This window comes from Glycine max, chromosome 13, assembly GCF_000004515.6.
Source record: "Glycine max cultivar Williams 82 chromosome 13, Glycine_max_v4.0, whole genome shotgun sequence".
In the NCBI taxonomy this organism is placed as follows: domain Eukaryota; kingdom Viridiplantae; phylum Streptophyta; class Magnoliopsida; order Fabales; family Fabaceae; genus Glycine; species Glycine max.
Window position 1 is genome coordinate 25,891,909 of NC_038249.2, and position 27,822 is coordinate 25,919,730.

The 27,822-nt window shown below is 33.0% G+C and overlaps 4 protein-coding genes across 7 annotated transcripts; 2 read left to right on the forward strand and 2 right to left on the reverse strand.

Moving 5' to 3' along the window:
• The first annotated feature begins 1,004 nt into the window (after positions 1-1,004).
• Positions 1,005-4,312, forward strand: LOC100784593 (transcription factor VOZ1). 4 transcript variants are annotated; one of them, XM_041008147.1, is made up of 6 exons: positions 1,006-1,251; positions 1,507-1,926; positions 2,050-2,199; positions 2,662-3,139; positions 3,450-3,827; positions 4,009-4,312. In XM_041008147.1, the coding sequence occupies exons 2-6, from the start codon at positions 1,699-1,701 to the stop codon at positions 4,053-4,055; spliced, it is 1,281 nt and encodes a 426-aa protein (XP_040864081.1). In that variant the 5' UTR covers positions 1,006-1,251; positions 1,507-1,698; the 3' UTR covers positions 4,056-4,312. The 4 variants fall into 4 exon arrangements, with proteins under 4 accessions (XP_040864080.1, XP_040864081.1, XP_006594203.1 ...); XM_006594140.3 differs by having other exon boundaries at positions 1,669-1,926; XM_041008146.1 differs by having other exon boundaries at positions 1,005-1,251; positions 3,450-4,312.
• Positions 4,313-5,079: 767 nt separating this feature from the next.
• LOC100781562 (transcription elongation factor 1 homolog) lies at positions 5,080-7,064 on the reverse strand. The gene is made up of 5 exons (XM_041008148.1): positions 6,989-7,064; positions 6,308-6,433; positions 6,061-6,131; positions 5,515-5,536; positions 5,080-5,425 (listed from the first exon to the last, which is right to left on the reverse strand). Exons 2-5 carry the CDS (start codon positions 6,418-6,420, stop codon positions 5,359-5,361), a joined length of 273 nt encoding a protein of 90 aa, XP_040864082.1. The 5' UTR covers positions 6,421-6,433; positions 6,989-7,064; the 3' UTR covers positions 5,080-5,358.
• A 3,806-nt stretch (positions 7,065-10,870) lies between these two features.
• On the forward strand, positions 10,871-16,789 carry LOC100785118 (uncharacterized). Its single transcript, XM_003541405.5, has 8 exons — positions 10,871-11,302; positions 12,063-12,266; positions 12,418-12,909; positions 13,542-13,652; positions 13,965-14,150; positions 15,785-15,988; positions 16,103-16,223; positions 16,311-16,789. The coding sequence occupies exons 1-8, from the start codon at positions 10,922-10,924 to the stop codon at positions 16,421-16,423; spliced, it is 1,812 nt and encodes a 603-aa protein (XP_003541453.1). The 5' UTR covers positions 10,871-10,921; the 3' UTR covers positions 16,424-16,789.
• A 1,490-nt stretch (positions 16,790-18,279) lies between these two features.
• Positions 18,280-19,257, reverse strand: LOC112998398 (uncharacterized). Its single transcript, XM_026124480.2, has 2 exons — positions 19,098-19,257; positions 18,280-18,814 (listed from the first exon to the last, which is right to left on the reverse strand). Exon 2 carries the CDS (start codon positions 18,809-18,811, stop codon positions 18,605-18,607), a length of 207 nt encoding a protein of 68 aa, XP_025980265.1. The 5' UTR covers positions 18,812-18,814; positions 19,098-19,257; the 3' UTR covers positions 18,280-18,604.
• Between the last annotated feature and the right edge of the window lie 8,565 nt (positions 19,258-27,822).

A 27,822-nucleotide genomic window follows, 5' to 3' on the forward strand; every position in this document is an offset into this window, starting at 1 on the left:
AATTTTGTACCTCTTGTTTTATTTTGTTTTGTTTTTTTTTCTTTTGGTGATAATTGATAGTGTTTTACTTGTTAATAATTTTTTAAATAAATGTTGTATAATACTTATCAATGATGATATAAACATTTGACACCGAATTACTAACAAGCCTAAAGTAATTAGTACAATTGCAAGATATAAAATATATAGCATGGAAACAATATGTAAATAACATATACATGTAAGTGTAGAGATACAGCAAGAGATTCATTAGAGAGAGGAAAAATAGTTAGAAATCATTGAGAGAAGGAAGGAGAGGAAAATTATTGTGATTTCTGTATATGTACTGGAGAGCGTTTTTTCAGATTGTAACCGCAGATACGTTCACAGTTGGATCGGGCTAATTTTTGGACAGCAGGTTCTACGCGCGTAATACTTAAAATTGTCCGGATTGTCCGGTTGAATTGAGAAAAAAATATATATTTGTAGAGAGAAATAAGTGTTTTGTTGTTCTATATTTTGGAGTTTTATCTTCTTGTCTCTATTGTACCAATTGGAGGTTTGTTTTGACTTGACTGATTGTAGCACATTTTAGTACACTTGTTGGAGGTTCTCTTGTATCAGTTGTATGTTCATTGATTTTAGTGGAGTTATTTTTTTAGTCTGACGATCCGTGGTTTTTTACCCTTGCATCGAGGGATTTTCCATGTTAAATAAATTGTGTCTCTGTTTTCTTTAATTTCTATCTTGTCATTGGTGTTCCTCACATGTTCTTACAAGTTTGAGGAAATTTATTTTTGCGAGTTTATTATTGTGTTTACATGTTTCCCATCACATGATTCTCTCCATAATAATATTACATAAAAGAAACCGATTATATGTTTGAACCCAATTCACCAATAGAAACTATTATAAAAGGTTGTCCTGTGTAAATATTGAAATTAAAAGAAAAAGATGAAGAAGGTTATAACCGTTATTTCGGGTAAGACATTGGGTATATTTAATATTTATTTATCCAACAACATATATTCTTCAAACTCCACTTAACTGTAACTGCGATGTCCCTATGTTTTTTTTTCTGTTTTTTTGTTGTCCCCTTTCACACACTGATCTTGATCAGTTGAGAAAGGGAATCAGAGGAGAGAAAAAAAAAAAACATTTTCTCTCTCTTCTCCCTTTCCATCTCTTTATATGACTTTCTCACCTTAAATCTTTTTCTGAAGAGAGATCATTGAACCTTGTATCTTTAATATACAAAATTTGGAGTCTCAGGTGAGCATGCATGGCTTTTCTTTTTTCTAAATCGGATCTCTTGGCTGAAAACTGTGATCATGTACTTGTTTTCCTTTGAGCTAATATTGTCTTTTGCTTCAGAGTTGGAGATTGTTTAATGATGCTATGCTCAATGCTTTTGATTGGCTTTAGTTAATCTTTTTTATTTATTTTTCTTGTTTCATTTTGTTAAAGTTGCTTCTAAATAATTTGATTATTCTGATCTTTGTTAATGTTTCTGTTTTTTTTTTTTAGTTAATTAATTGAAAATGGGGATGTTGGAATATTGGTTTTAGAATCTCTGGACTTTTGGGGTGGAGGGTGAGCTGGAATATGCTCCTGATCAATGACAATGATCATGATAAACTTATCTGGAAGTTGTTTGCATCATAAACTCAGTTATATTGGTGAGTGTAGGGTCTTCTAGACAGGACTTAAAGTTTTGTGATGAAGAAAATTTCCAAGAGCAGCTGCAAGTTAGCATCACACAGGCTCTTTAAGGACAAGGCAAGGAACCATGTTGATGATCTGCAGGTGATGTTCTTGGATCTGCAGTTTGCCAGAAAGGAGAGCCGTACTATTGATGCTGCACTTCTGGAGGAGCAAGTCCATCAGATGCTTCGTGAGTGGAAGGCTGAGCTTAACGAGCCATCTCCTGCTTCCTCTTTGCAGCAAGTAAGCTAGCTCATGTAGTCCTTGATTGTAACCTGTAATTTTTCAATTGTGAATTTGTGGTTATGTGTGAACTTTGAATGACAATATTTCGATTTGAGTAGTTGTATTTATGGCTGACTATAGGGTGGCAGTCTTGGTTCATTCTCTACCGATGTCTATAGGCTATTGCAGCTCTGTGAGGAGGAAGATGATGCCACTAGTCCATTAGTTGCACCTAAGCCTGAACCTAATGATCAGATTATGCAGGCTGGGGCTAAGGTGATAGTCCAAGAGGTGTGTGCCCTTTTCCTTTTGGGGGATTGTTCATCCATTTTGACCATAATTCATCTATTTTGTGCCTTTTTCTTTTTCCTTTCTGTGGCTCTACAATTATTAATTTTGAAGCTTCTCTCTTGTTGTTGGGGGCCCTATTTCAATTCATATGTAGAATGAATGCTTCAGAATGATTGATATCTTCTAATGCAAACTGAAATGAAAAAGATTGTAACCTGATATATTATCTTTCACTTGCGTTAAGCTTTTTCTTTAATGTATTTTTTTAATCTTCCATGTATGGATTTGCTGGTTTAATCCTTTGTTAGAAAGTAGAAACTTAGAATTAATACTAAATTTCTCCCCACTCAAAGCCCAATTTTCGTTCTAATGCATTATAGTTTTAACTATTATTTCAATGCCTGTCAGCAATTTGGATATCTCAGTAATAGTAATGAATTTCTTGGTTTAACTATAAATCAGGGTCAACATCAACAGGAATTACTATTACTTAAGGAATGCAAACCCTTCACTGTAGGATTTCCCAACTTGGATGGAACTGCTTTAGAGTATCACCAATTTGATATCAATAAGGATATGGATGACAGCTTCTATGCTGGTACAGGTTTTTGTGAGGAAGGTCGTGTTCCTCACATATCTAGCTATCTGCCAAGTGTGTGCCCTCCTCCTTCTGCTTTCTTAGGCCCAAAATGCGCACTTTGGGACTGTCCAAGACCAGTTCAAGGCTTGGACTGGTGTCAAGACTATTGCAGTAGCTTTCACGCCGCTCTAGCTTTAAACGAAGGACCACCAGGGATGACCCCAGTTCTAAGACCTGGGGGAATTGGACTCAAGGATAATTTACTTTTTGCTGCTCTTAGTGCAAAGGCACAAGGAAAAGTTGTTGGAATCCCAGAATGTGAGGGAGCAGCAACCGCAAAATCTCCATGGAATGCACCTGGTAATTTGAATTTGATGCCTCCTTATCAAATTGAACTAGAACGCTATATCCAATCATAGATTTTTCTAGTGATTCTTTTAAAGAAGATTTTTCTAGTGATTCTTTTAAAGAGTGAATACCACATGTCCCGACAATGTTAAGAGTTTTTACATTGTCAATCAATTAAAAACTGTCATGTATGATAAGTTTGTTAAATTTTACAATAATTACCTTAAAAGTGATGTCTAACGTGATTTCTGATTAGTTAGACAGTGTAAAATGTGACAGTTGAGAATATTAATGTAATTAAACAATTTCCATTTGATTGCAGAGCTCTTTGATATATGTGTTCTAGAGGGTGAGACTATTAGGGAGTGGCTATTCTTTGATAAGCCTAGAAGGGCATTTGAGAGTGGAAACAGAAAGCAGAGGTCACTGCCGGATTATAGCGGGCGTGGATGGCACGAGTCTAGAAAGCAAGTGATGAACGAATTTGGAGGGCTGAAGAGATCCTATTACATGGACCCTCAACCTTTGAACCTTTTTGAGTGGCACCTTTATGAGTATGAAATTAGCAAGTGCGATGTGTGCGCCTTATACCGGTTGGAACTAAAGCTGGTCGATGGGAAGAAGAGCTCCAAGGCAAAGATAGTAACAGGTGATTCAGTTGCTGATCTTCAGAAGCACATGGGAAGCCTCTCTGCCAAAGGTAGTAGAACCAAGCTTGGCATAGGAGGTGGTGTTTATTCAGCTTCTAACAGAGTTGCTCTACTAAATGCACCTTATCAATACGGCTTAACTTCACCATATGATGACTATGTTGTTCACAACACATTAGACTATTATGTGACATGATTGATCTCTTTTTCTTTTCCTCTTTTTCTTCTTAGGAACAAGACAAGGTGATTTTTTATCCTTGTCAAGACATTGTGAATAGCTCATTCTCACACAAGTGCTGCATTAGAGGCTTGCTTGGGAAGATCACCAACAATTGGTGAGTGATAGAATGAATCATCAGCACAAAGTTGCAGCAATTCAGTCCTCTTGACTCTTTATTTTCTTAATCATGCTAATGTAAGCTACTTATATGGAGGGCACATAATATTGGCTGTGTAATAAATGTTTGTGTCCCTTCATGAGAATTTATCCATTGAAAAAAGGAAAAGAATCTTCGAAAGTCAGCATTCATGATGATATGCCTTGTTTAATTTTTTTCGTTACGAGGTGACTTCTCTATCTAGACATTACAATAGGGCATCCGATACGATTAATTTTGGAGTGATTTAAAATATGGTTGTGGAATTGTGGTTGTTGCAAATCAATTTATCTCAATCCGCTTTTAATTACAAATCAATAAAATGCCGACTTTGATTAAAAAATGACACCGACAATATATCTATATATATTTAAATGTTGTTCTAACAATAATATTAAAAATACACCTGACTAATATATTAAGGTTTGTTTGGAAGGAGTAAAAGTATAAAGAAAGAAAATTAAGAAGAAAAAACACATAACGATGTTTTTTTTTGTTGAAGAGAAAATAAAAATTAAATCTGAAGAAAAATTAACTTCAAAAAATAAAAATAAAAAAAATTCTTTTCTCACTTTTCTTCCTATTTAAATTTTTTTTCTCCCTCATTTTTTTCCTCTAACAATAGTCTAAATATCTGTCCATTATATTTTTATGACATGTATAAATTAGAAAAGAAAGAGAAAAGAATGAAAAAATAAGATGATTTCGTAAATTGTTTAATAAAAATATAAAGTCAGTTTGATCATTTAGATATCAAACAACATTTCTCTCTTTTTCTTTTTCATTAAGAAAAGATAAAAAAAATTAATCATTTCCCCGTGCGAATTAATCATTTCTTCTTATTGTGTAAACAAAAAAAGAAAAAATAATATTTATTTTCTATTTTCCCTTCCTCTGTCATTTCTTCCATGTCACTTCCAAAGGATAAGAAAAACACTCTTTACATATGCAACCAGCACACATACAGAAACAGTATAATAGTATTAGATATTACAGACTAGCTTCTAATCCAGGTGGCTTCATCTAAAAAGGACAATTATTCTCATGTTCTTGCACATGCTATTACATAACTAAGCTATTACATGGATCATATAGTTGCACCAGTGCTCACATCAGGAACTGACATAGTTACAGGTTGAACTTTTAAGATATAAAATTGGCCAGTTAATCCATTTTGACAACCACAAGAACAGGAATCTGAGCATCAGTGCTCAGCACCATCATCATCCGGGTGGTTCACCAGTTCACATTCATCAATCCACTCACTGTATCTGCATAGTTGAAAACAAGCTCCTTGAGTCATGAATGCCATGGACACACAGAGATGGAGATATATTTCCAACATATTGATTTAACTTACATGTCTATTGGCTCTGATAAAGCTGCGAACACAAGAAAAGGATAATTATTAGCTACATTTGTAATGTGTGCTCTCAGAAGATATATAAAATTGTCAATAGAAAACTTTTCAAATCTCGTCAATGAAAAAGCAAAACACTTCTTTCTCAACCACAGTATGACAAGGGAAATGCACTTTCCATTTTCTTTCAAATAGGCACAAACAAGAACATGAGAAGTGGAGATAAATTTATTCCTAATGTTCTGCCAAACACTACAAAAATGATAATTTATCACCGGTAGGAATTAAACATTTCTTCTCTTTTTGCAATTCCAAAATGTCAAGCTAGGTAGCACATCCCAGTAACTTCATTTTAGTTAAGAAGCATTATCAGAAACAAGTATTAAGGGAACATCATCTGTGTCTAGTTGCTTTTTATATATCACCGTATATATTAGCTATTTCCCATTTCCCTATCCATTTCCAGCCATGATAAACCAATTTGAATTAACTGCTTCACTCGGAGTCAATGTCACAAAATGCCAAACACATCCCATTGAAACAAACCTGTGATTGTAGTGCTAAAGCTCTCTTGGCATATCCCACAGATAGCTTCCCCTATCAAGTTCTTCATGTCACTGCCAAAAGAACCCCAAAAATGAGCTTCAAATCAAGTATTCTAACATGCAAAACAGAAGGAACCCAATTGATTCTACAGAAATATATGCATCAATGTCTTCGGAGTTTGGATGCATATTGAAATCACACGCACACACATGGTCACATCCTTTACAAGTAATCAGGAAGTGCTTACAGGCGGCATTCGACACTGCTGCCATGATTGCAGAAAGGGCAGCTGAAGACAGTATCGAGCTTATCCATTCGCTTCTTTGGAGGAGGCTTTGCCTTTGCCTTCCTTTTTCCCATGGCGGCTTAAACCCTGTTTTCCATATATATATATATATATATAAAACAATGCAGTGAACTGAAAACTCCTCCTTGTTCCAAAAATTGAAAATCTATACAGACATGGTTTCATCATAAAACAAGCCACAGTCCCATCCCATCAAAACAATCAAGCATCTCCAGCAATTCACTCAAGCAAGTAATCCCTTTTTCACGTGTTGTTAAGACCAAACCAATGTGAAATATATAAATTACAAACCTAAACGATAAAATTAATTTTGTTTTTTTGTTAGAACTTTTCGGTCAACAAACAATTTGAAGGAAAAAGTGTTAAACTTCCAATCTCTGTTGCATCGGAGACATGAAAACCTAAGGAGAAAAGAAGCGGTTCACATCGAAATTTCAACAATTTTTTGTTGCCAGGTTGATAGAAAACACAGAATCTTGCGGAACAAAGTTATGCCCTTTTCCTACTCTGTTCCACAAATTTTCTAGTCAGGCAAAAGGAAGAAAGGAAATAGGGAAATCAAATCAAACACTAAGCGAACCCAGAAAAATTGAAGCAGAAAGAGAGAAGAAAAAAACATACCTTGATTCTGATCGAACCCTAGAGAGAGAGGGGGGGGGGGGGGGGGGGGGGGCGGGGGGGGGAGAGCGTATGATGTGTAATGGTGAAGAACACCAAATTTATTCAATTTTTTTTTTTACAGAAGCCTTTTTTTTCTTAGGTTACATTATAATTTTCGTTTCTTTAACTTTAGGTTCACAATTTTGATTTAATTTAACTTAACTGGTGAATAATGGTGTAAATTTTGATGAAATGAAAATTAACATTAACATTTAACAATTGAAATGAAAAAAAAAACATATACAAAAATTATGTATTAGATCAAAATTAAACTTTTTTAAAACCTAAATACGAAATTTGATTTTTAAAAATTTTAAAACTAAAAACGAGAAATCATCCGTATAGAGCCTAAAATTGCATATAAGAGAGAATCAAAACTACAATATAATCATATCTTTACCTTTATGAACATTCTATCACTCCCCCTACTTTACAATTTTTCTTAAAAGTAAATGTTAAAAAAATAAATATTATAAAAATATTTAATATTTTGTATAAATAGTTTTAAACAATTTTTGTCCTATAATTGTATTTGTATTCACTCTCTTGAAATTTTATTTATTTGAGTTCTTATTCAATATTTTGTTTTGATATTAATTATCCTTATAATTTCTAAAACTATTTTTTTAAAATATAGATATTTTTACATTAATAAACTGGTATTTTAATTTATACATAATAAATTATAATGATTTTTTATATGATTAAAATTCGTAATGAAAATGGTTTTAATATGTAATTTGAATTAAAATTAAATTTATAATAAACAAGTATTTTAAATATACAAATTATATTTTAGATTTGCAGTAAATAATTTAAATTATGATATAAAGTTATTTTTAGCTATTGATAAATTCTTTTAAAAAAATTATTGAAATTTAGTGTTGAGATAGAAAAATAAAAAAAAGTAGATTAAAATGGATAAATAGCTAAGAAGATCATGCATATGGGTAATGATATAAAGAATATAACTTGAGGTGATTGGATGGGTAGATTTTTTTTCTTCTAATTATATAATTTTGAGATAAACATGTTTTCCAATAAGATAAAAAGAATCTAATTAAAAGAATGAGATTGTCACTCTCTAGATTATGTAGTACTATTATATTAATAAATTATTGATCCGAGTGATATTAGTAACTAGTTAAATTTTTTGACAAAGATTAGTTATTGATAATAAAATTGATAAATATTTTGTATCAATAACATGATTATAATATATATATATATATATATATATATATGTGTGTGTGTGTGTGTGTGTGTGTATAGTAGTATAAATTTTCATATGGAAGTTAAAATTGTGTATTTCTTTTGGTAATTAAAGATAACAAAAATCAAAGAAGAAAAATACACATGTTTTCACATACTGACTCAATTCTTGTGGCATTTCGACAACAAATAGCATATTCTAAATGGAGGGTCATTAACATGGTGAAACACAACATTGAATATTGTCTCCAACTTTGCTAAGAAATCAACACATTGATTTTCTTCTCTAAGAGAATAGACAATAGAGACCACTCAACTATGAAAGATAAACTTAAAGAGTAATGACAATGACATTAATATACTTATGAAACAAATTCACACCACAATGCACCAACGAGTCTGAAATACAAATTATGCATTCTAATTTATAATATACGAACGAAAGTAAATTTTCATTTTAGTCTTTATTATTTAGAGAACACCAGACTTATTTTTCAATTTTTGTTAACCACGTCATTAATTATTCTATTATCAATTATACCCTTAATTTCTATCTAATCATTTTTAAATAAAAAATATATATATTTGTCATTTTTAAAGTTTAAGATAACATCAGTTATTATTTTATCAATTATACCCTTAATTTTTATCTAATCTTTAATTAATTTATACACATGTATTTATTCTGAAATAGAAATAAAAAAGGATAAAATAAGAAATCTTATAACTATTTTATTATGATCAAGACATCTTTTTATTTTTAGGTAGAAACCTTAAAAGACAAAAAAAATGAAAGGAATACTAAACAAAGCACAAAGGCAATCATTGCAATAAAAAAAATTCAAGAGCATTTTTTTTTAAATAATATAATTGCTACATATACATACATTACATTCTTCACACACAAAATACAACTGTAGTTTAACAATTAAGAATACTAACATTGCAAAACAACAACAAGGGAAACCTCAAATTCAAATTTAAATTCCACCCCACATAATAAATAAAAAAAACACATGGAAGCACTCTTTTAATCCATAATTACACACTTGAAGACAAAAAAACAAAGCAAAACAAGCATATGCCTAGAGAGACTCAAAACTCACCAAGATAATAGTGAAAACACTCTATTTGATTCATTTTGTTGACCAATTGAGGAATCTCCTCACTTGACACCCATCAAAACTTCCTTGATTGAATCTCATCTAAACACACAGTATAAAAACACCCAATAACATACACACAATCTGACATGAGCTTAATGTGCCAGAGAGAGAGAAAAAAAAGGGAAAATGCAAAAGATAAAGGAACAAAGTTAATCAGTATGGTTCTACGAGATAATAGGATTTTATCAAGGCGTGATTTTTCTAAAATTTCTTTAAGGAAACATAGAAGGAAAAGTGAATTTTTTTTTAGTTGGATTAGTTTTTCAAATCTCAATCTAGAGAGGTTGGAAATGGCGTTGATGCCAAAGAAGAAACATGAGAAGTTGAAAGATTTTGGCAAAGTTGGTAAGAAGAGAGAGACAAGAATGAGTAAATAGTTTTAGGTTTTAGGTATAGATGAATGGTTCAGATGCACTCTCCATCTATACTTATATTAGAGCCATTGCATTTAAAATTGTTAGAAAAAGGTTATGAAATAAATTACCTTTCAAACATTCCAAAATTGACATAGAGTACATGAAGCTCTCTTTGCTGAGAATGCGACATGTGTGAAAACTTTCTAGAAAATGTTTTCAAATTTATACACTATTATATATAGATGCTAGTATTTTTGGTTTCAACAAAAGGAGATGCTACTATTTTGTGAGTTGATCATATTATGAAAAAATACTCCTTTCATCATTAAACTCAAATCTCTCTATTGGTTCTCTTATTTTACTACTCATAATAATAATAATAATAATAATAATAGAAAATTGGAGAAATTAAATCAAGTATTTAAGTTAGTATGATTCACAAATTTCAAGTATTTATCAATAATTGTTAGCATAAGTGGTAGTGACTTGTGTCTCTTAACTAAGTAGCTTAAGGTTCCAATCTTGACTTTGGGTAGAAATAAACTGTGTTGGAAAGAAAATACTCACCTCATGTGTGCTCAAGGTTCCGACAAAGATTAGTCACTTGACAAAATGAACCTGTTGATCCATCGCGCAAGTTAAGCTAGATTACAAAAAATGTTGACCTAAATAAAAATAGACCTATTTAGGCTGGGCCAATAAGTCTGTTGGGCCAAATTGGAATCAAGAAATATATGCTCGAATTCAACTCAACTTATTTTGGTCCAATTTTTTTTCCTTTTGAATTTATATACATTTAGACAAAAAAAAGTAAAACATGTCAATATGATTCAACCTGATATGTCACTGGGCTTGGTCAAACTTCAAAAAATGAGACCCATGTAAAATGTGGACTAACTTGGTCTAGTCCATTTTTCTCACTTGGCTCCATGGATCAGGTTGGTCCACCCATTTTGCCCTCTTATTAGCTTGGACTTTTGTAGAGCTATTCAATGTCGTGATTAGAAAAAAAAAAAAAACAAATTTCAAGTTTTTTTGTTTGGGCCAACGGGAACAACTTTTGAAGAAGTGGCCCAACCCAATAGTCTATACAATTACAGTACGTTGAATGATAAGAGCGGAAGAGGTGAGGAAAGCATCGTCAGGCAAATGCAAAGGCAATGGCCGCTTCCTCACTGTTTTCCCCTGTTCTCCCCTACACCAAATTCTCCTCCTCAACTCTGCGCTTCACGAACTCAAAAAATTCCATCTTTGCCCTCTCGTGTTCTTCTCCGAAGAGCATTCCTGTGACGGAGAAGGAGGTGCTCCAAGCCATAGCTGACTCCGACGGCAAGAACCTCCCATGCGTCAGAACCTACGACAACGACCTGTCTCAGCTCACTCTCGTCGGAACCGTCGATTTCAACCAAGCTTTGACGGCCGCCGCCGCCGACGGCGGTGAAGTCGCCTCCGATCACATCGACGCCGGCTTGGACGCCATGGTCGTCGAAACCGTGTTCCCTGCTCCTTCTAGCGACCACGCCACTGTCTCCACTCGACTGGTTCGTTCATCGTTTCGCGAAATTGAAAATGGAGAATCATAAAATGTTACGAATGTCAAAGCACACTGTATATTCTTTTCAATTTTATATCAATCGATTCTTGTTTAAGGAATTCTCTTCATTACATGTTCTGTTTCGTGCACGTAGGAGATAGCATGGCATGATGTGATAAATGTACTTGAAGGTTATGTTACTTAGGCGTGTTTGGATAAACTTCTTTATAAAAATAAAACAAACAAAAAGAAGGAAAAATGGATTGAGTTTCTCTTCTAAGCTAAAATCAACTTAGAGCATGTTTGAGAATACGTTGCAAAATTACGTTGCCAACAGATCAGTATGCTTGCTTTTGCGTTCATTCTGCTTTTATCCGATGGATTTGTATTGGAACGTCTGTCACAACATTTTCAACTGCAAACCAATCATGCACTTATGCATGTCAGCTTTTATAAAAGTTAATTGCATAAGTTGATTTTAGCTCATTTTACCTGCTTATTATTTTTCTCCTAAAAGTGTTTATGGAGACGTTTATCCGAACACAACTATAATTTTGTGTATTGAGCTACGAGTGCATTAGGGATGAAACATGGTGTATGTTGTAACGAGGAGATTGTGATGTAAATTGCGAACATATTTGAGGTGCTTGTATGTGTTAGGCTGCAATTGTGGGATGTGTTTGTAATTTTGTTTATTGAAATGTTTTGGTGGGGGCTTGTGGCAATGCAATTTGTGGATTGAATTTCAAAGCTTGTTGTTTTGACAGTTCTTACCTGCTAGGAAAGTTAAAGAAAAAGCCACTAAGCTCAGGAAGTCTTTCCCCAAAGATGCATTTTCTGGCTCTGCGTCTAAGAATGTACTTGCTATGACCTTTAGACAAGTAGTTTTGCAACAGATTTGGAGCTTTGACCTAACCGTCTTTCAACCAGGAGAGGAACGGAAGATGGATGATCTTGAAACACCGAGAGAGGTTCTTGGCCTTTTGTTTCTTTTGAAGTTTTTTTTAGAGTTTTGATATCTCCATTGCTATTGTAAATTGTAATTTCATATTATAATGTCTGTCCTGCAGGTGGACCTGATACTGATGCGTTGAGTTCTTTTTATGCATTTCATATGAGCAGGTTCATGCATCTTTTGCTCTCAGCTCATCCGATGAATATCTTATCTCAGTGCTTGCAGAAGCCATTTGCATATCTGCACTTCAAAGCACCCAAATACAATTTCTTGACAAAGCAAAAGGTGGTAATAGAGGTGGTTTCTTTCGCTGGTTTCAGAAGCCTGAAAGTGTACAATCAAAAGATTCTGCAATTATCTTATCCAAATTATTTGAAGATGAGATAGTTGAAAATGCTAGGAGTCTATTGGATAACTATAATTTAATGAAGGATGGCTTCAAGCCTGTGAAAATTAAGTCAGGGCATCATTGGTGGAAGCCATCATGTTATGAAAAGTTGGAGAAAATTGGTGGTTCTGATTTCAGTGCTTGGGCAAGTGAGTATGTACCTGCATATCGGTTAGAGATTGACACGAAGATAGTGGGAGATTCCAAAATTGAAGGTTGGAAGAAGTCTGCAGAAAATAGGTGGGAAGTTCTTTTGACCCACTCTCAAATGGTACTTTAACTTTTCCTTTTGCATTGGCCTTTTATTTTTAATGTTAATTTTTATTTTCAATTATTGGGAGTTGTGGCTCAACTATTTTAGTAAGCTTAGCAGTGGGCTTTATTTTTGTCTTCAGTTTTATTAAAAAGAGAAGAAAAAGAAGATAGTAAAGACCTTTGGCTTAATATTATTAATTATGAGTTGTGGGTAGCCTCCCCTCTTTCTCACTTCAAGTTATTAGATATCCAAATGATAGTCTGCTTTAACCACCTCTGAGTGGGCCATAGGCTACAATTGTTGGCGATTAATTGGACTGTATGGGCCTACAGGATCAAAGCAAGTCCTTAAAGTGTATCTCATTAAAACCACTAAAACATAGGTATAACTTCATCTGAAGTTTCTCTTTAAATTATTATTGTTTGAAACCAGTTGTAACAATTTGTTGGAAGTTTGAATATGATGTCTTTAGTTCAATACATGGTTATTGCTCTGTTTATTTAGATTTGCCTATTGCATATACACCTATGCTATCGAAGAGTTGTACTTCGGTCACCTGAAGTTATGTGATAACTGTGTCATTGATATTTGATATCATGTATACAATATATGCCATTCGGTAATTAGTTTAACAAACAAAATTGCAGGTTCAGTTGGCTGAAACACTAGATATATACTATGTGGATCCTTATTCGCTACCTTATAAACAATTATCCTGTGGTGTGGCTGCCAAGTTTGCAAACGTGTACAATAAAAAGGTAATCTAATGCCTCTTGTTTTTTTTTCTCCTTTAAATCCAAAAAAATTTATTTCGTGACATCCATTGTTGTGGACCAAAAATGGGGAAGACCAAATGTCCTTTACAGGAAGAACAGTGTAGAAACTTAGATGCTAATGCTGAAATAAACGCCAAAGATATAGTTTTCGTATACAAATAAGTAAACAAGGACAGTTCTCATTGAATTTTTTCATTAGTTAATAGTTATATTTTCTTTATTAATTGGTTTTTTTATTATGACTGTTGAACAGAGTACATTATTTAACTGTTTTTTCTTTAATTACTTTTGTAGGGGAATTCTTTTCCAAAATTGTTGTCATTCGCCCTTGCAAGTGGTATATTTCTTGTAGCAATTAGTGCTCTGGGTCAATTTTGTTTGCCTTGGTTATGCAAGGAAAGGAAACACTCTGTAGAACATAGATCTCTACCATCATCGGAAGTGAATGTTGCAATGAATGACTTTTTTGATACAAAAAAGGTTTGCACTCTATCCTTTTTTCTTTTATTCTTTTATGCAATTATAATGATTATTATGTTGAGAATATTCACAAGCAGTTTATGCACAATTTGCATCCCCTTTATAGGAATGGGTAAATAGAGTTCACTACTAAACTACCTCCTTATTGTGCTTCTTTTCTTTCATTTGTACTTCCAAATAGTCCATATTATTTGAAGTTTTGTCACAACTATTAAGATCTGAACAAAAATTGTAATTGTTGTAGACCTATTTGAGTCTTTTGTTTAGCATTTTAGACTTCTTATCACCATCATAGTTATCAATTCCAGTGTGTGTCTTTCCCTATCTCAAATAAAGAATGAAATATACAAAAACAGTATATTTTCCTCAATTTCATTCTCAACTACTTGCAGCAGAAACAGAGTATGGCTTTCCATATCTCTCAAATAAAGAATGAAATATACAACCCCCCCTCCCCCCAACACACACACACCACCCAAATAAAAATAGGACCAGTGTCCCACAATAACTGGGGTAATGATGGAATTTTTCTATCAGCAGTAGCAGCCTCAATGGCCATGAATTTTGGGATAGCAGCTGCTAATTTGTGGCCACAACTCCTGCTACACAAAAACACTCCACCAGAGTCTGGAGTAGCACTGCTATGCTGCTATAGGGCACTATTAGCAACTATGATCACCATATTAACATTACTGTCTCGTAGCCATGGCCCTTTCCTTTTTTTTATATACTTAGATACCTTTACTGTTCAAATTGCAGCATACATGCCTTATTATGTTATTGATTATTGAAAGAGAAAATAAACGTAAACTGTTTTTTATATAAAAGAAGAATTCATTTAGAAAGAAAAGATTACAAACCAGGAGAACCTGGGAATCTTTTACAAAGGACACTACAAATTTAAGTTTGTAGGGGTGGGGTTGTGAACCAGTGCCCAAGGCTTCCACCTAGTTTTTGTGTGTGTGAAAAAAAATTTGTTCAGAAGAGCCAGTCCATCCCTTTTCATTTCAGACAAACAACTTCCCTTTCAAAATCAAATAGCAGAAGGGAAGCTAACTAAACAAACTTATCCCATAAAAAAAGTGTGGAGAAGTTAGTTGCTAAAATTTCCTGAATTACACGCCTGCCAAATGCACCATACTCCAGCAAAAAATGCACAACTCAAAAGTGCCTTATTGCATTTCCTACAGAGAAAGGCATTATATAATGTTAAAATTTAGAACCCCAATTCTTTAATGTCAAAATTTAGCAAGTGGTTATATAACATTTTCAGGGATAGGCTTGAATGTTCACACATTCAAAATGGGCTGCACAAGAAATCTATCTTATTATATACAAAAAAGATAACCATATTTGAGACAATGAAGACACATTATGAAAAAAAGCTTTTCTAGGAAATGGATTGATCTCTAATAAGTTATAATATTGAAAAACTGACTGGATTTTGCCACTGGCTTGTGCCCTATTGTTTGCTGTCCAATGTTTAACACTGACTCTTTAGTGCAAAGGTTATAGGTCATTTTTTGGTAGCTGTGTTTCTGAGTTCCTCCTGGCATATTTGTACTGTTTGTTTAGTGGTTTATGGCGCCTTATACTTCTTTCTGAGAACTTGTTTGGATCTTTTACATGGATAGTTGGAAGAGTGTTGTGTGTTAGCTATTGCTAAGGTAAAGGACACTTTTGGCTGGTTGGGTGAAATTAAGGTGGAGGATGGTATTGGTGTCTGGATTGGAGAATTGCCAGCTTACTTGAGAGGTGAAGGTGTTGATACACTTTCTACTTCAGAGAATATAGATGCAGATGCAAAAGTGCCCATACAAGACATTGCTAGTTACCAGGTACTCCAGAATTTCAGAATATGATAATTAATTTTCTCCTATTATAATATTGTCAGGAAACTCTTATTACTGCATTTTTTGATGTTCTTGCCCTTGCAATTGTTTGAAAAACAGGTGGTTTTCTCTAGTGAGAGGAAGATAGTTGGTTTTCAACCTTTGAGTCGTGTTGCTGTCAATCATTGGGCTGCTAATCCTTTAGCAAGGGAGCTATATAGAGGGAAAAAACTTTCTCCAAGTAGGATCTAATTGCTGTTGATACTTTATTTTTTATCATAACCTGCTATTAAAGTTGCTAACTGTTCTCTTGGATTTTCTCAAGCAGGCCTCATTGAACCAGGTCTCAAGGTGCCCCTTCCTGAAAAAGTTATCGTTGTAGAGTTATTAATGTCGATAAATCCAGATGCATATTTTGCTCTAGCCAGGCGATTCCGGTGATCCTTTTCTTGGGGTAATTGTAAGACTAGAAGCTAGTCAGGCCCTAGGTTGACTAACCAATCGGAATATTGTAGATTTAAGGTTATATGTTCCCCCTAAGTGAAAATTTTCGGGCACCACCTTGAGTTTTTTATCAGTTTCTTTTTTTTAATAGGCATCCTGAATATTTTAGCACATTGTTTCAAGATAGTTCATAACCCTTTCTCAATATGAATCTACCCGGAACATCATTTATGCATTGATTGACTGAGAAAAGTGATAGGGAGGTGGAAACAAGAGAGAAATTAAGAGATAAAGATATTAGAGAGAAAAGAAAACAAAGTGAAGTGCATATGATGTATTGTTTGGATGAGTGGAAATGAAAAAGAAAAAAATGGAGAAAAAAAATTCTATTTGTTTGAATAAATAAGAGTGGAAGAAAATGAACATAATGTAGCTATATACATTTTTACCTTTATGTAAGGAGGATTGGGGAAATGGAGTGGTGCATTTTCTTCGTGTGTCCCATACAATGATACAAAAATTCACTCTTTCTATGTTGAGCCAATCAAGTGAAGTTTTCTTTTTTGTCTTTTTCTTTTTACCCAATTTCCATTCTCTCTATCCTTTTCTACTTTAGACTAAAACTAAGACCACATTATTGCTGATCGTTGGTGGACATCACGATTAAGTTGTGGTCTTAATTTCTTGAATTGCTAACCATTATGTCCTTGGTCTTGGTTGTCTTAGAAGCTTTTTGGCATCTTTGATTGGTGGTACTCTTCTGTAGTGTAAACGTGGTTGATTTTTGGACTTTTATTCAGTTAAATTATATTTACACCAAAAGAATGTGTAAAAATTTCTTGGAATGGTGATATTTTGTGCTCTTGGAATTTTACGACGAAATTGAGATTAGTTATGAGATAAAATACGATGTCATAAGAGCTTACAAATATAAGGTTTGAAACCGAGACACAACAAACACTTAATTTTTAACGAGTCGTGTAGATGATCGTACAAGTTACAAGAGAGAGCTTATATTCCTCCTTTCCAATTTGTTACACTAAATCTTTTTTGGCAACTTCCTACATTATATTTGGCTTGTTCTCCTTTTCTTTGTCATTAGTTTGATATCTTGATTACAAAATTGCTATACTGTGCTTGAGAAACAAATTTTCTCGATGGAATGGGAAAAATGAGTAATGATTTTTTTAACACTATTATTTCTTTCTATATCTTTCTTCCTATCACATCATACCAAAGAAGCTATGTACAAGGTTGCAAGAGCCATAATGGACAACACCATACCAAAGAAGCAGTGTGCAAGGTAGCAAGAGCCGTAATGGTCAACGACAGTGAAGTGGGTCAAATGGTGAGAACCAATCATGCTAAATGGAGGGAGTTTTTGTTAGCAAGGGGCTGGAAAACTCTTATGTGGGCCATTTGAATCAGAAGTTGCAGAGTCTGCTGAAATCTTGATTCAGAAAGAATTTGAAGTTTTGGAAGTGGGTAGGTAAATAAAAAGCATTAAGTATTACGAGAGAATAAATATTGATGATAATTTTTTTGGGTGTATAAGATGAAATTGATAGTAGACCAAAATCAGATTCTGCTGCAGGAAAACTTATCCTGTGCTATATAAATAACACAATTTTTATATTTTCCTCCTGTGTCAAATATGGGATATTAGTGTATCCAAATAAAACAAGCAAGTGTAAAGCGTTGAAGCATAATTATGTTCCTGAACTTCTCTAAAACATATGAACAGACAAGAATAATGCAGATACAAGAGAGCCAATCACAAACAAAAAACGTATGAACAAATTAAAAAGGGCATATTGTTGACGGTTGCAACCTGTTTAGGACAAGATTTATGCTTTGGACCAAACAATCACTGGATATGGTTATTCAATTCAAATTAGTAATTTGATCCTTAGTGTGTCCTAGTCCCCAACATCAAAGTTTCTGTTTCCGTAATATCCAGAAGTGCCAACAAAGAACCTCAGCTTGAACTTGCATTGAATAAACCCACAAGAAAATATCACTTAATATGAACTGAAGAAGGAAACATTTCTGCAGTTAAACTAGATACATTGAATGCTACAAAAAAAACCTGCTTGAGAGTATCACCAATTTCCCAGTTATTTTCCACCAATTTGCACAAAATAAAAAGGCCAAAGCTCCCTCTGCTCATTGGACAAGTCATTTTTCATTGCCCTCTGGATTTTCTAGCCCAAAGCGACGTCTGAACTTAGCAATCTGTCCTAAACTCTCGGCCATTTGGCGCTTAGCTCGGAAGTGGTAAACTTTCCCAACAGGGTGTATCTTTGTCATCATCACATGCATCAACCTACCCGTTTGTGTAACGTAGGATATCCATTGCTTCTGTGGATGGACGCCCTTCTTCATCTCCTGCCAAATTGCAACCTCATCACCAACTCACACATTTCATCAAACACTTGGAAGGCAAGGCTAAGAAAATTGAAATTCATTCTAACATTTAAACCCAGAGGAAAGGAAAACAGACAAAACAAATTTCTGGGTTAGTATAAAAATAGTCTAAAAGTTAGCAAATTTCTTGGCAACCAGTTAAAATAAAATAAAATAAAATTCCCCCCTTTTCACGTAAAATTACAATGATACCAAAAAAACTGAGCTTTCAAATCAACTTAAAGAAAAAGTCTTGTGCACTTACTGGAGACAAAGAAACTCAATTCAATTCAATTCGTGAGCTTCGATGCTCGTTAGATTCAATTCACTGATACAGTTTGCAGAGTAGAAGAAAAGACGAGGTTTTAGGTTTAGGTTGAAGATCATGGTGCTGGGCCAATTTGGGCCAAATAAGCCCATTTGGATTAGCCCAAACAAACATATACTTGTAAGGCGCACCCAGCAACCAAGGTGAAAGGGCTAAAATGCCCTGCACTTGTTCACTATAAAAAGAAATAGCAACTCGTCCGTACGAGTCACTCGTTCACGCTTCTTGTTCCACATTTTTTCATGCTTCTTCTTCCTCCATCCGTTCATGCTTCTTCTTGATGGTTCTTCTTCTTCTTCCTGGTTTGTGTTCTTCTTTTTGGTTTACTCTTCTTCTTCGTGGTTCGTCTTCTTCGTTGCTTCCATCCTTGTTCTTCGTTGCTTCATCTTCTTCCAAGTAAGTTATTCTTCGTTCCCTATTTTGCTTGACTAGTTGTTTTGGTTGTTGGTTGTTTGAAACATTGTATTGCTTCAATTATTGTTGTTATTGGTTGTTTGAATTGAAGCATTGGTGAAGAAAAAAATGACATTTTGTGAAGAAAAAAAAAGTCATACAGATCAACAATTCATATGACTCATACGGATAGATGATCCGTATGAGTTTTTTTTTTTTTTTTTGAATTCTAAATATATTTTTGTGAATTATTTTAAAAAAAATAGTGCAATTTTTTTTTTGCAATAGTTAGTGTAATTTTATATTTTTTTCTGATTTATTTGTTAAGTATTGATTTTTTATAAAAAAAAATATTTTAGCTACTACTAAGATTAAATTAGATTGTTCAAACTAAGATTAAATTGTTAGGACTAAGATCAGATTAGATTGGCAAAAAAATTAATTTAAAATATTCTAAAATTATATTTGTTTAACTTTTTTAAAAAATTGAAACAAATATTTAAAAGATATTAAATTTGTTACTTATCAAAAATATTGAAACCATAATTTAAAATAATTTAAATTTATTAGTTATAAAAAATATTGAAAATAAAATATTAAATAATTTAAATTTGTTATAAAAATATTGAAACAAATATTTTAATTGTATAATAAATTTGTTAGTTATAAAAAATTATTGAAACCAAAATTTAAAATATTTTAAAATTGTTAGTTAGTTTTAAAAAATTGATGAAATCAAAATTTAAAATTTAAAATATATTAAGAATGTTAGTTTTAAAAAATGATTGAAACCAAATTTTAAAATATATTAAATTTTTCAGTTATAAAAAATTTTAAAACCAAAATTTAAAATTTAAAATATATTAAGATTGTCAGTTTTAAAAAATGATTGAAACCAAATTTTAAAATATATTAAATTTGTTAGTTATAAAAAATATTGAAACCAAAATTTAAAATATATTAAGATTGTTAGTTTTAAAACGTGATTGAAACCCAATTTTAAAATATATTAAATTTTTTAGTTATAAAAATATTGAAACCAAAATTTAAAATAATTTAATATTTTTAGTTTTAAAAAATATTGAAACAAATATTTAAAAGTGATAATAAGTTTGTTAGTTTTAAAAAACAATTGAAACAAAAATTTAAAATATGTTAAAATTGTTAGTTAGTTTTAAAAAATTGTTGAAACCAAAATTTAAAATATATTAAAATTGGTTGTTTTAAAAAATGATTTAAACGAAAATTTAAAAGATTTTAAATTTGTTAGTTTTAAAAAATATTCTGCAGATAATGGTTAGAACTAGAGGTCTCAGACAGGCTTTCGGCAAAATAATAGAAAAAACCCTTGGAGTAGAGAGGCTAGTAATGATGATAATGATGCCCCCAATGACGAAGGCTTACCACATTTGCCTGTAGGCAATGACAATAGGCGCGTGTTGTTGAGTGATCCTTCAACAACCGAAGAGGATTTAAATGAAGAGCAACAACAATCACCTATTGAAGAAGGTGTTACTGATGTTGAGGGTTTCTAGGCGGGCCACATGACACATCAGTTTTGAGAGATTTTGAAAATCACATTGTTTTGAGAGTTTGGAATGGAGAGGTATGTAAATTTTAAAAAACATAAAGCACCTAGCTTATAACTTTTTTTTTTGTTACATCATCAATATTATTGTTTGCATGAACGTACTGAGCTGAAACTATCTTTCCATGGAAGGAAGATGACTAAGTTCAGCAGGCCTGCTCCAGAGATTGAAGGCCTTGTGGCTGCTAGTGGACTAAGTCCTCTGATCGCATGTTCCCTAAATACAGGCGATCGAGAATTTTATGTCTGCTTTTGTGGAACGCTGACATAAGGAAACTAGTAGTTTCCATTTGCCCATAGGAGAGGTGACTATCACCTTGGATGATGTGGCGTCGTTGCTACATTTGCCTATCGTAGGGGCGTTCCATAGCTTCGAGCAACTTCATGTCGATGACACTGTCGATATGTTGGTGTAATTACTCGATGTAAATGCTGTAGAGGCACGAGTTGAGACAATTCAATGTCATGGCTCTTATGTCCGACTATCCTAGCTGCGAGACATGTATCAGATGAAAATCAAGGCATGTCATTGGATCGTAGCAGTACAAACGTATTTGTTGCATTTTCTTGGATGCACATTTTTTGCTAACAAGAGTGCCACACACGTGAACATGATATTCTTGGATGCACTGTGTGACTTGACACAGAGTGGGACGTACGCTTGGGGCACTGCTACACTTGCTGCACAGCAAGGTAGCTTGTAGGATATATCACTTTGTAGCAGGTTAACTCACATGTTAATAAAACATTTTTTCATTGGCGTTGGTTATTATATGTTGTCGCTTATTTTAATGAATATGTTTGCAAAATATCTTTAGTGTTGGATCTACGAGCATTTTTTGTCTGTTGGTTTCGCCTTAGCTGTCGAGGATTATGATGGGCGGAGACCGCATGCATGCCGTTGGACCTTTGGCAAGGCACTACCAGTGTCGACGTATCGTAGGCGTCTGGACAGACTGACCCCTGATGTTGTGTGCTAGATTCCATATGGTGATCACCGTTCATTTAGAGAATTTAAGATCATCTCCTTGTTTTTCGGCCATCTTAGATGGGTCCCTTGATGGTCATTCACCGATCGGAGAGGGTTGTACAACAGTTTGGGTACATCCAGACCATTCTGCCACATCTTACTATGCCTTCGGCTTCTGTTGAAGAAATGGATGCTAGATGGATGCAGTTCAGTGACTATATTACTCCTGTAGGGAAAATTTGTGTAGTGCCTGACCAGTGTTCGTCAGATTACATGGAGTGGTTCTACATGATTTTGCATATGTTCCTAGAGTTCCACAACAATATGACACATTTGTTGAACTAGATGTGCCTTAACAATCGATGGCAGCAGCGGCACCTGATGAAGCAGACGTTGGTGTGCATCGTCCTCGACATGCAGTGGTAATATTATTTTTTTTCGTATTTTGTGTTTGTTGTTTTGTTTTTTATTTTATTACTAACAATTTTTATGTTTATTTTGTTCACTTACTAGAATGATTATGTAGTAATTACTGATAAATTGGAGAGGCTACTGAATCTGAGGATCCTAACCGAAGAAACAAAAAGCATATATTGTTGCTGAAGAATGTCTGAGCATCGTAAGAAGCTACATTGGCCAACCAATTGTAGGTCACAGATCGAGGCGTAGGCGGCGTATGGATGATCATTGAAGTTTTAATTTTTTGCCTTATATATGTTAATTTTATTTTTTGGATAATTTATTTATTTGGTACATTTATTTATTGACATTGAAATTTGGTTAATTTATAAATTTGGTGTGTTACTTACGAACACGATTTTAATTATTTTATACAAATTTTTGTTATCTGTTTATCGTTAATTAGCCGTTAATGTCTATTTGAGGAATAAATTAATTCATCCTTAACAAATTATGAATGTAGCATTGATGGACTCAAGGATTTAACATTCTTTCGAGATGTAGCATAGACGGACTCAAGGATGTGATCAAACAAGTTGCACCTCAAGGGATTCCCCCTTATGGTATTCATGAATTACAAACAGTAAGACGATTGTTTTTTTTTACAGCTAGGTCATTCTGAGTATTCCGAAAAAGTTATCAAATTTGAAATAATTGAGTTCAAAACTGACGATGAAATGTTGGAGGTCTTCGTACAGTCTAACTACTGGAAACAATTTGGCCTAATAGAAATTTTAGCTGTTTTTAGTAAATCGGTAACCAAAATGGAAGACGACATGTCTCGGTCGCAACATGTTTCAATGCAAAATTAGTATTATTTAATTGTAGTTTTTGATGCATTTTCTATTTGTTTCAACTCTCTTGTAAGTTAATGTAATGTTTAAATTGGTGTTCATTAGCTAATGAAACCTTATGTTTATTATTTTCAAAGTACTTATTTATAGAAGTGTCAACAAAAGTAGTGGAAATAACAAAGCATAGAGTAAGTTATCTTAACAAAGCAACACAATTAGTGGAAATAACATGCATAACGTAACGAAATGTCAACAAAATAATTATTTACAGAAACATCAGTGGAAATAACATATCATGAAAGAGAAACAACGATTACGTTGTATTGTGAAGCAATGACATATCCCATATCCGTAATATTCATCCACTTGTTTATGATAACCTACATGTAACAGACAATAAATAACGGTTACTTAAATGTTATTTTAAGAAAAAGTCACATAACAATAAACTTACACACCATAGATAATTCATCAACAAGTAGGGAACTCTTTAATTCCTCAAATATCTCTATGCTACCAAACTGATGGAAGCTTGCTTGTGGAGCTTCTATGGAGGTTGGATCTTTGAGCTTCAATGAGGTCTTTTAATGGTGATTTTCCACCATGTAGATGCAGCGGAAGATAAAGGAGAAGAGGTAAGAGGCGGCGCCATCCACTAGGGAATAAGTCATGGAAGAAGGAGCTTCACCACCAAGATGAGCCTTGGATAGGGCCTTCTTTAGTAACTCTAGCCCAAGCCTCTTGGAGTCTTCTATCCAATACCCTTGGGGGGTAGGATTGCATCACAAACAGGCTGATATACTCTTCTGACCAGCTTGCGAGTTCTTTATGTAGATGGTTGCGCACCAATGACCATAATTTTTGACCCATACCCAATAAGGCAACTATTGCATGATAACTTCAGTTACCATCCGCTTTGACATCACTAATGTTTTCAATAGAATCCTAGATGCACGGATGAAATTGATCCAACATTGGAATATTCCGTCTCTGTATTGGTTGCTCAGATGATGATGCACTATGTTTCATTGAAGAATTACTATTTTGCACAGAGTGTAACGCATCAACATACTCCCAATAAGACGAATCATGTTTTGTTGACTTTTATTGTTTGGTCAGTGGTTTTTTTGGAGCACCTTTGGTCTTCACCTTTTCTAGAGGAGGACACATAGAGTTTAGATCAGGATAAGAAATTTTTCAAAGCTTTGTCTTCAAATGTACTTTGCCACAAACATCGAGCGGCTCAAATCATTTCGATATGGTTTTCTTCTCCTCAGTTATGGTCACCTTAGCCTCACATAACCCTTGATATGAAAAACTGAGTCTACGCCAAAAAATGTGGATTGTCTCTAGTGGTATGAAGCCAACAACATATTTAGACAACTCACATGCACATGGAAGATCGTTGGTAGTTCTCATGACACATCCATAACGTGAAGGGTTTTTGCATGCATAAGGTACACTCTCATACTCAACAACAATTTCATTTAAAGCGTACCTTGATACCATACCAAGTAGTTTTTTGTACAAGGTAACTTTAAACACATGCCCAACCATGTGTGTACTTGTCTCAAAAGATGCTTTAATTTGAGTGTGTTAAAGTGTCATCATGTTGTTCATTGCTTCCCAAACACTACATATGTCACCAAGGCTGTTTTGTAGAGGTCTTTTTAATAACCAATGAGTACTCTCAACCCTACAAATGAAATATACAACAACATATAAACAACCACAACATTTTCAATTAAGTCAACACTTAAACAAATCAACACAAACAAAAAACAATATTCATACATGTTAGTAGTTGTGTTTCCTAGATGCATCACTTTGTTAGTCCATGCTTTAACAAATTTTTCTTTGTGCGGAATCACCCATGTTTGACACACATAGTCGACAAACATAGGCCACAGAGAGCAAGTCATTTCAAAGTTTTTAAGATACTCATCAAAATAACTCTTACATGGACAATCAACCAAACTCCCACAAGCCTCATTCACATAATCCGACGCATTTTTTTGACCAACCATGGTTTTGCACTTTTCCTTCACATTCTTGTCAATGTGAAATCATCACAACAAGTTCGTAGCATTCAGGAATACAGTTTTCACTGCATTCATCAAAGGCATATCTCTGTCAGTAACAATAACCCGAGGGAATGCATCAACTTTCATGAGAAGACCCTGAAACCGTTGTAGAGCCCAAACAACATTATTAAGACGTTCTCCTTCCAAGTAAGCAAAAGAAGTTGAGAATGCCATTCTTGTTGGTGTAACACCAACAATATCAAGTAACGATAGTTTGTATTTATTTGTTTTGTAGGTACTGTTAATCAAAAAAACCAAATTACAAGAATTGGTTAATTTGATTGCATCAGGATGACTCCAGAACAAGTCATGTACAACATTTTCATCCTTCATCCTATGCCAGTGAATATATTGATCTCGGTCAAGCAACATTATGAGCTATTACATTTCAGTGTTACTCTTTCTTATGGAAGAACGGTAAGCATTTTTGACATTGTAAATTTGTTTGATTGTTGTATAACTGTTGACATTGTGCTCCTTCAACATTAAAAGAATATTTCTTGGCTTCACCATGGACTTCATCATATCAGAAACAACAATCTTCTCATATTTAGTCAGTCGACCTGCATATGGATGCCCAACAAATGACTTTGCCATTTTATGATTGTGAGTCCCACAAATTAACTTCACCATCCATCATTCTCCTCCCAAAATTGGCTTCGTACACAACTTAAACAGGCATCCACATTTTCTACTGCCAGTACATGTTCTAACCAAATCATTCTTTTTAAGCTCATACTCACCACTCATTTTGTAAACTATTAACAGAAATGAGGTCTTTCCTCTAACACCAATATTTGTGTCTGACCTCATTATCACTGCAACAAATTCTATTTCATGAGCCACTAGTCAAGCCCAATGTAAAACTTTATCACGGGTAGCAAACAACTATAACACAATTCAAAGAAGGTTTAAGACCAATGAACATTTATGTAATATAATTAATGTACCAACAACAAATTAGACAAATACCTCAGAAGTATTAAAGGCATTAGAGCAATCAATGTGTTCTATTTTTACGCTAGCATCTTTCTCATTTTCAACATTCATATCAACTTCTTCATACATGATAGTATTATACTTTCGCTGTTCTTCGTCCATCTAAATAAAGCATTTAACAAATTCAATAATAAACAAAAAATGACTTAAAAAAATGATAGAATCATCTCATTTGTTATCGACACAATATAGCTTTATACAAAAAATTTAATTTTTTTTATTGTACATCATATAGCTATAGAATACATTTTCACCACACATCTTTATTAAGATATTCAACTATAACAAATAAAAAATAATATTATAATTAAACAAATGACTAATAAATATCATATGAATTATTGTAATAAACATTTAAATACAACATTTAGTTAAGTATCAAATTTGTTTAATTATCAAATTTTGTAAATATTTTAAATGTATAAAAAAATTCTAAATAAATTACAATTTAAAAAAAATTCTAAATAAATTATAATTTAAAAAAATTGTAAATAAATTATTTTTTAAAAATTTCAAAACTTGGCAATCCACAATCTAATTACTAAATTAATTATTTAGCAATCTAATGTTAGTTTTAGCAATTTTTAAAAGTTTATATATATTATAATTTTTTTTCCAATCTAATTACTAAATTAATTTTTTTTATTGTTTTTATAGCACTATAAAATAATATCACCAAATCAATATTTATAAAATTACACTACAAATTTTTTTTAAAAAAAAAATTAGAAAAATATATTTAGAATTAAAAAAAGGTTATACGAATTAACAATCTGTATGTTTTGGAAAAAAAATTACTCACCCCTTCTTCTCCGACGACAAAAAATCTCAGAGTTTTACCGTATATTCGTAAACAACGCATGTACACCACCGAATACAAGAAACACTCGAAAAAGAAAGCTAACAAAACCAAGTTACCTAAGGGAGTATAGTTTTACGAAAAAAATAAGCACCGCATAAATGAAAAACATAAAAAAACTGTTAGGTGTCCCAACAAGAATGTTGGATAGAGTTGCCTACGTGTAATTAAGTGAACTCCTAAGTTTCTTAAGAAAGAAGATAAATGATCAAATTTATCACCTTGAAATATGACAATAAATTGATTTTAAAAAATAAAAATTTAATTTTTTTTGTAAATATGAAAAAAATATAAAAAATTAGTTCTATAAATAATTTAAGATAAAATAATTTAATTTTAATCAAATTAATTATTAAATATTATAATTTATGATAAAATATTTTCACATATTTAACTATAGGATTTATTTATTATATTTTTTATACATTTATAATTAAATATGTATTTTTCATATTCCAAGAATCAATTTATTGTCACATCCATGAATTTGACTGTTAAAAAAAGTTTAGGCACCCT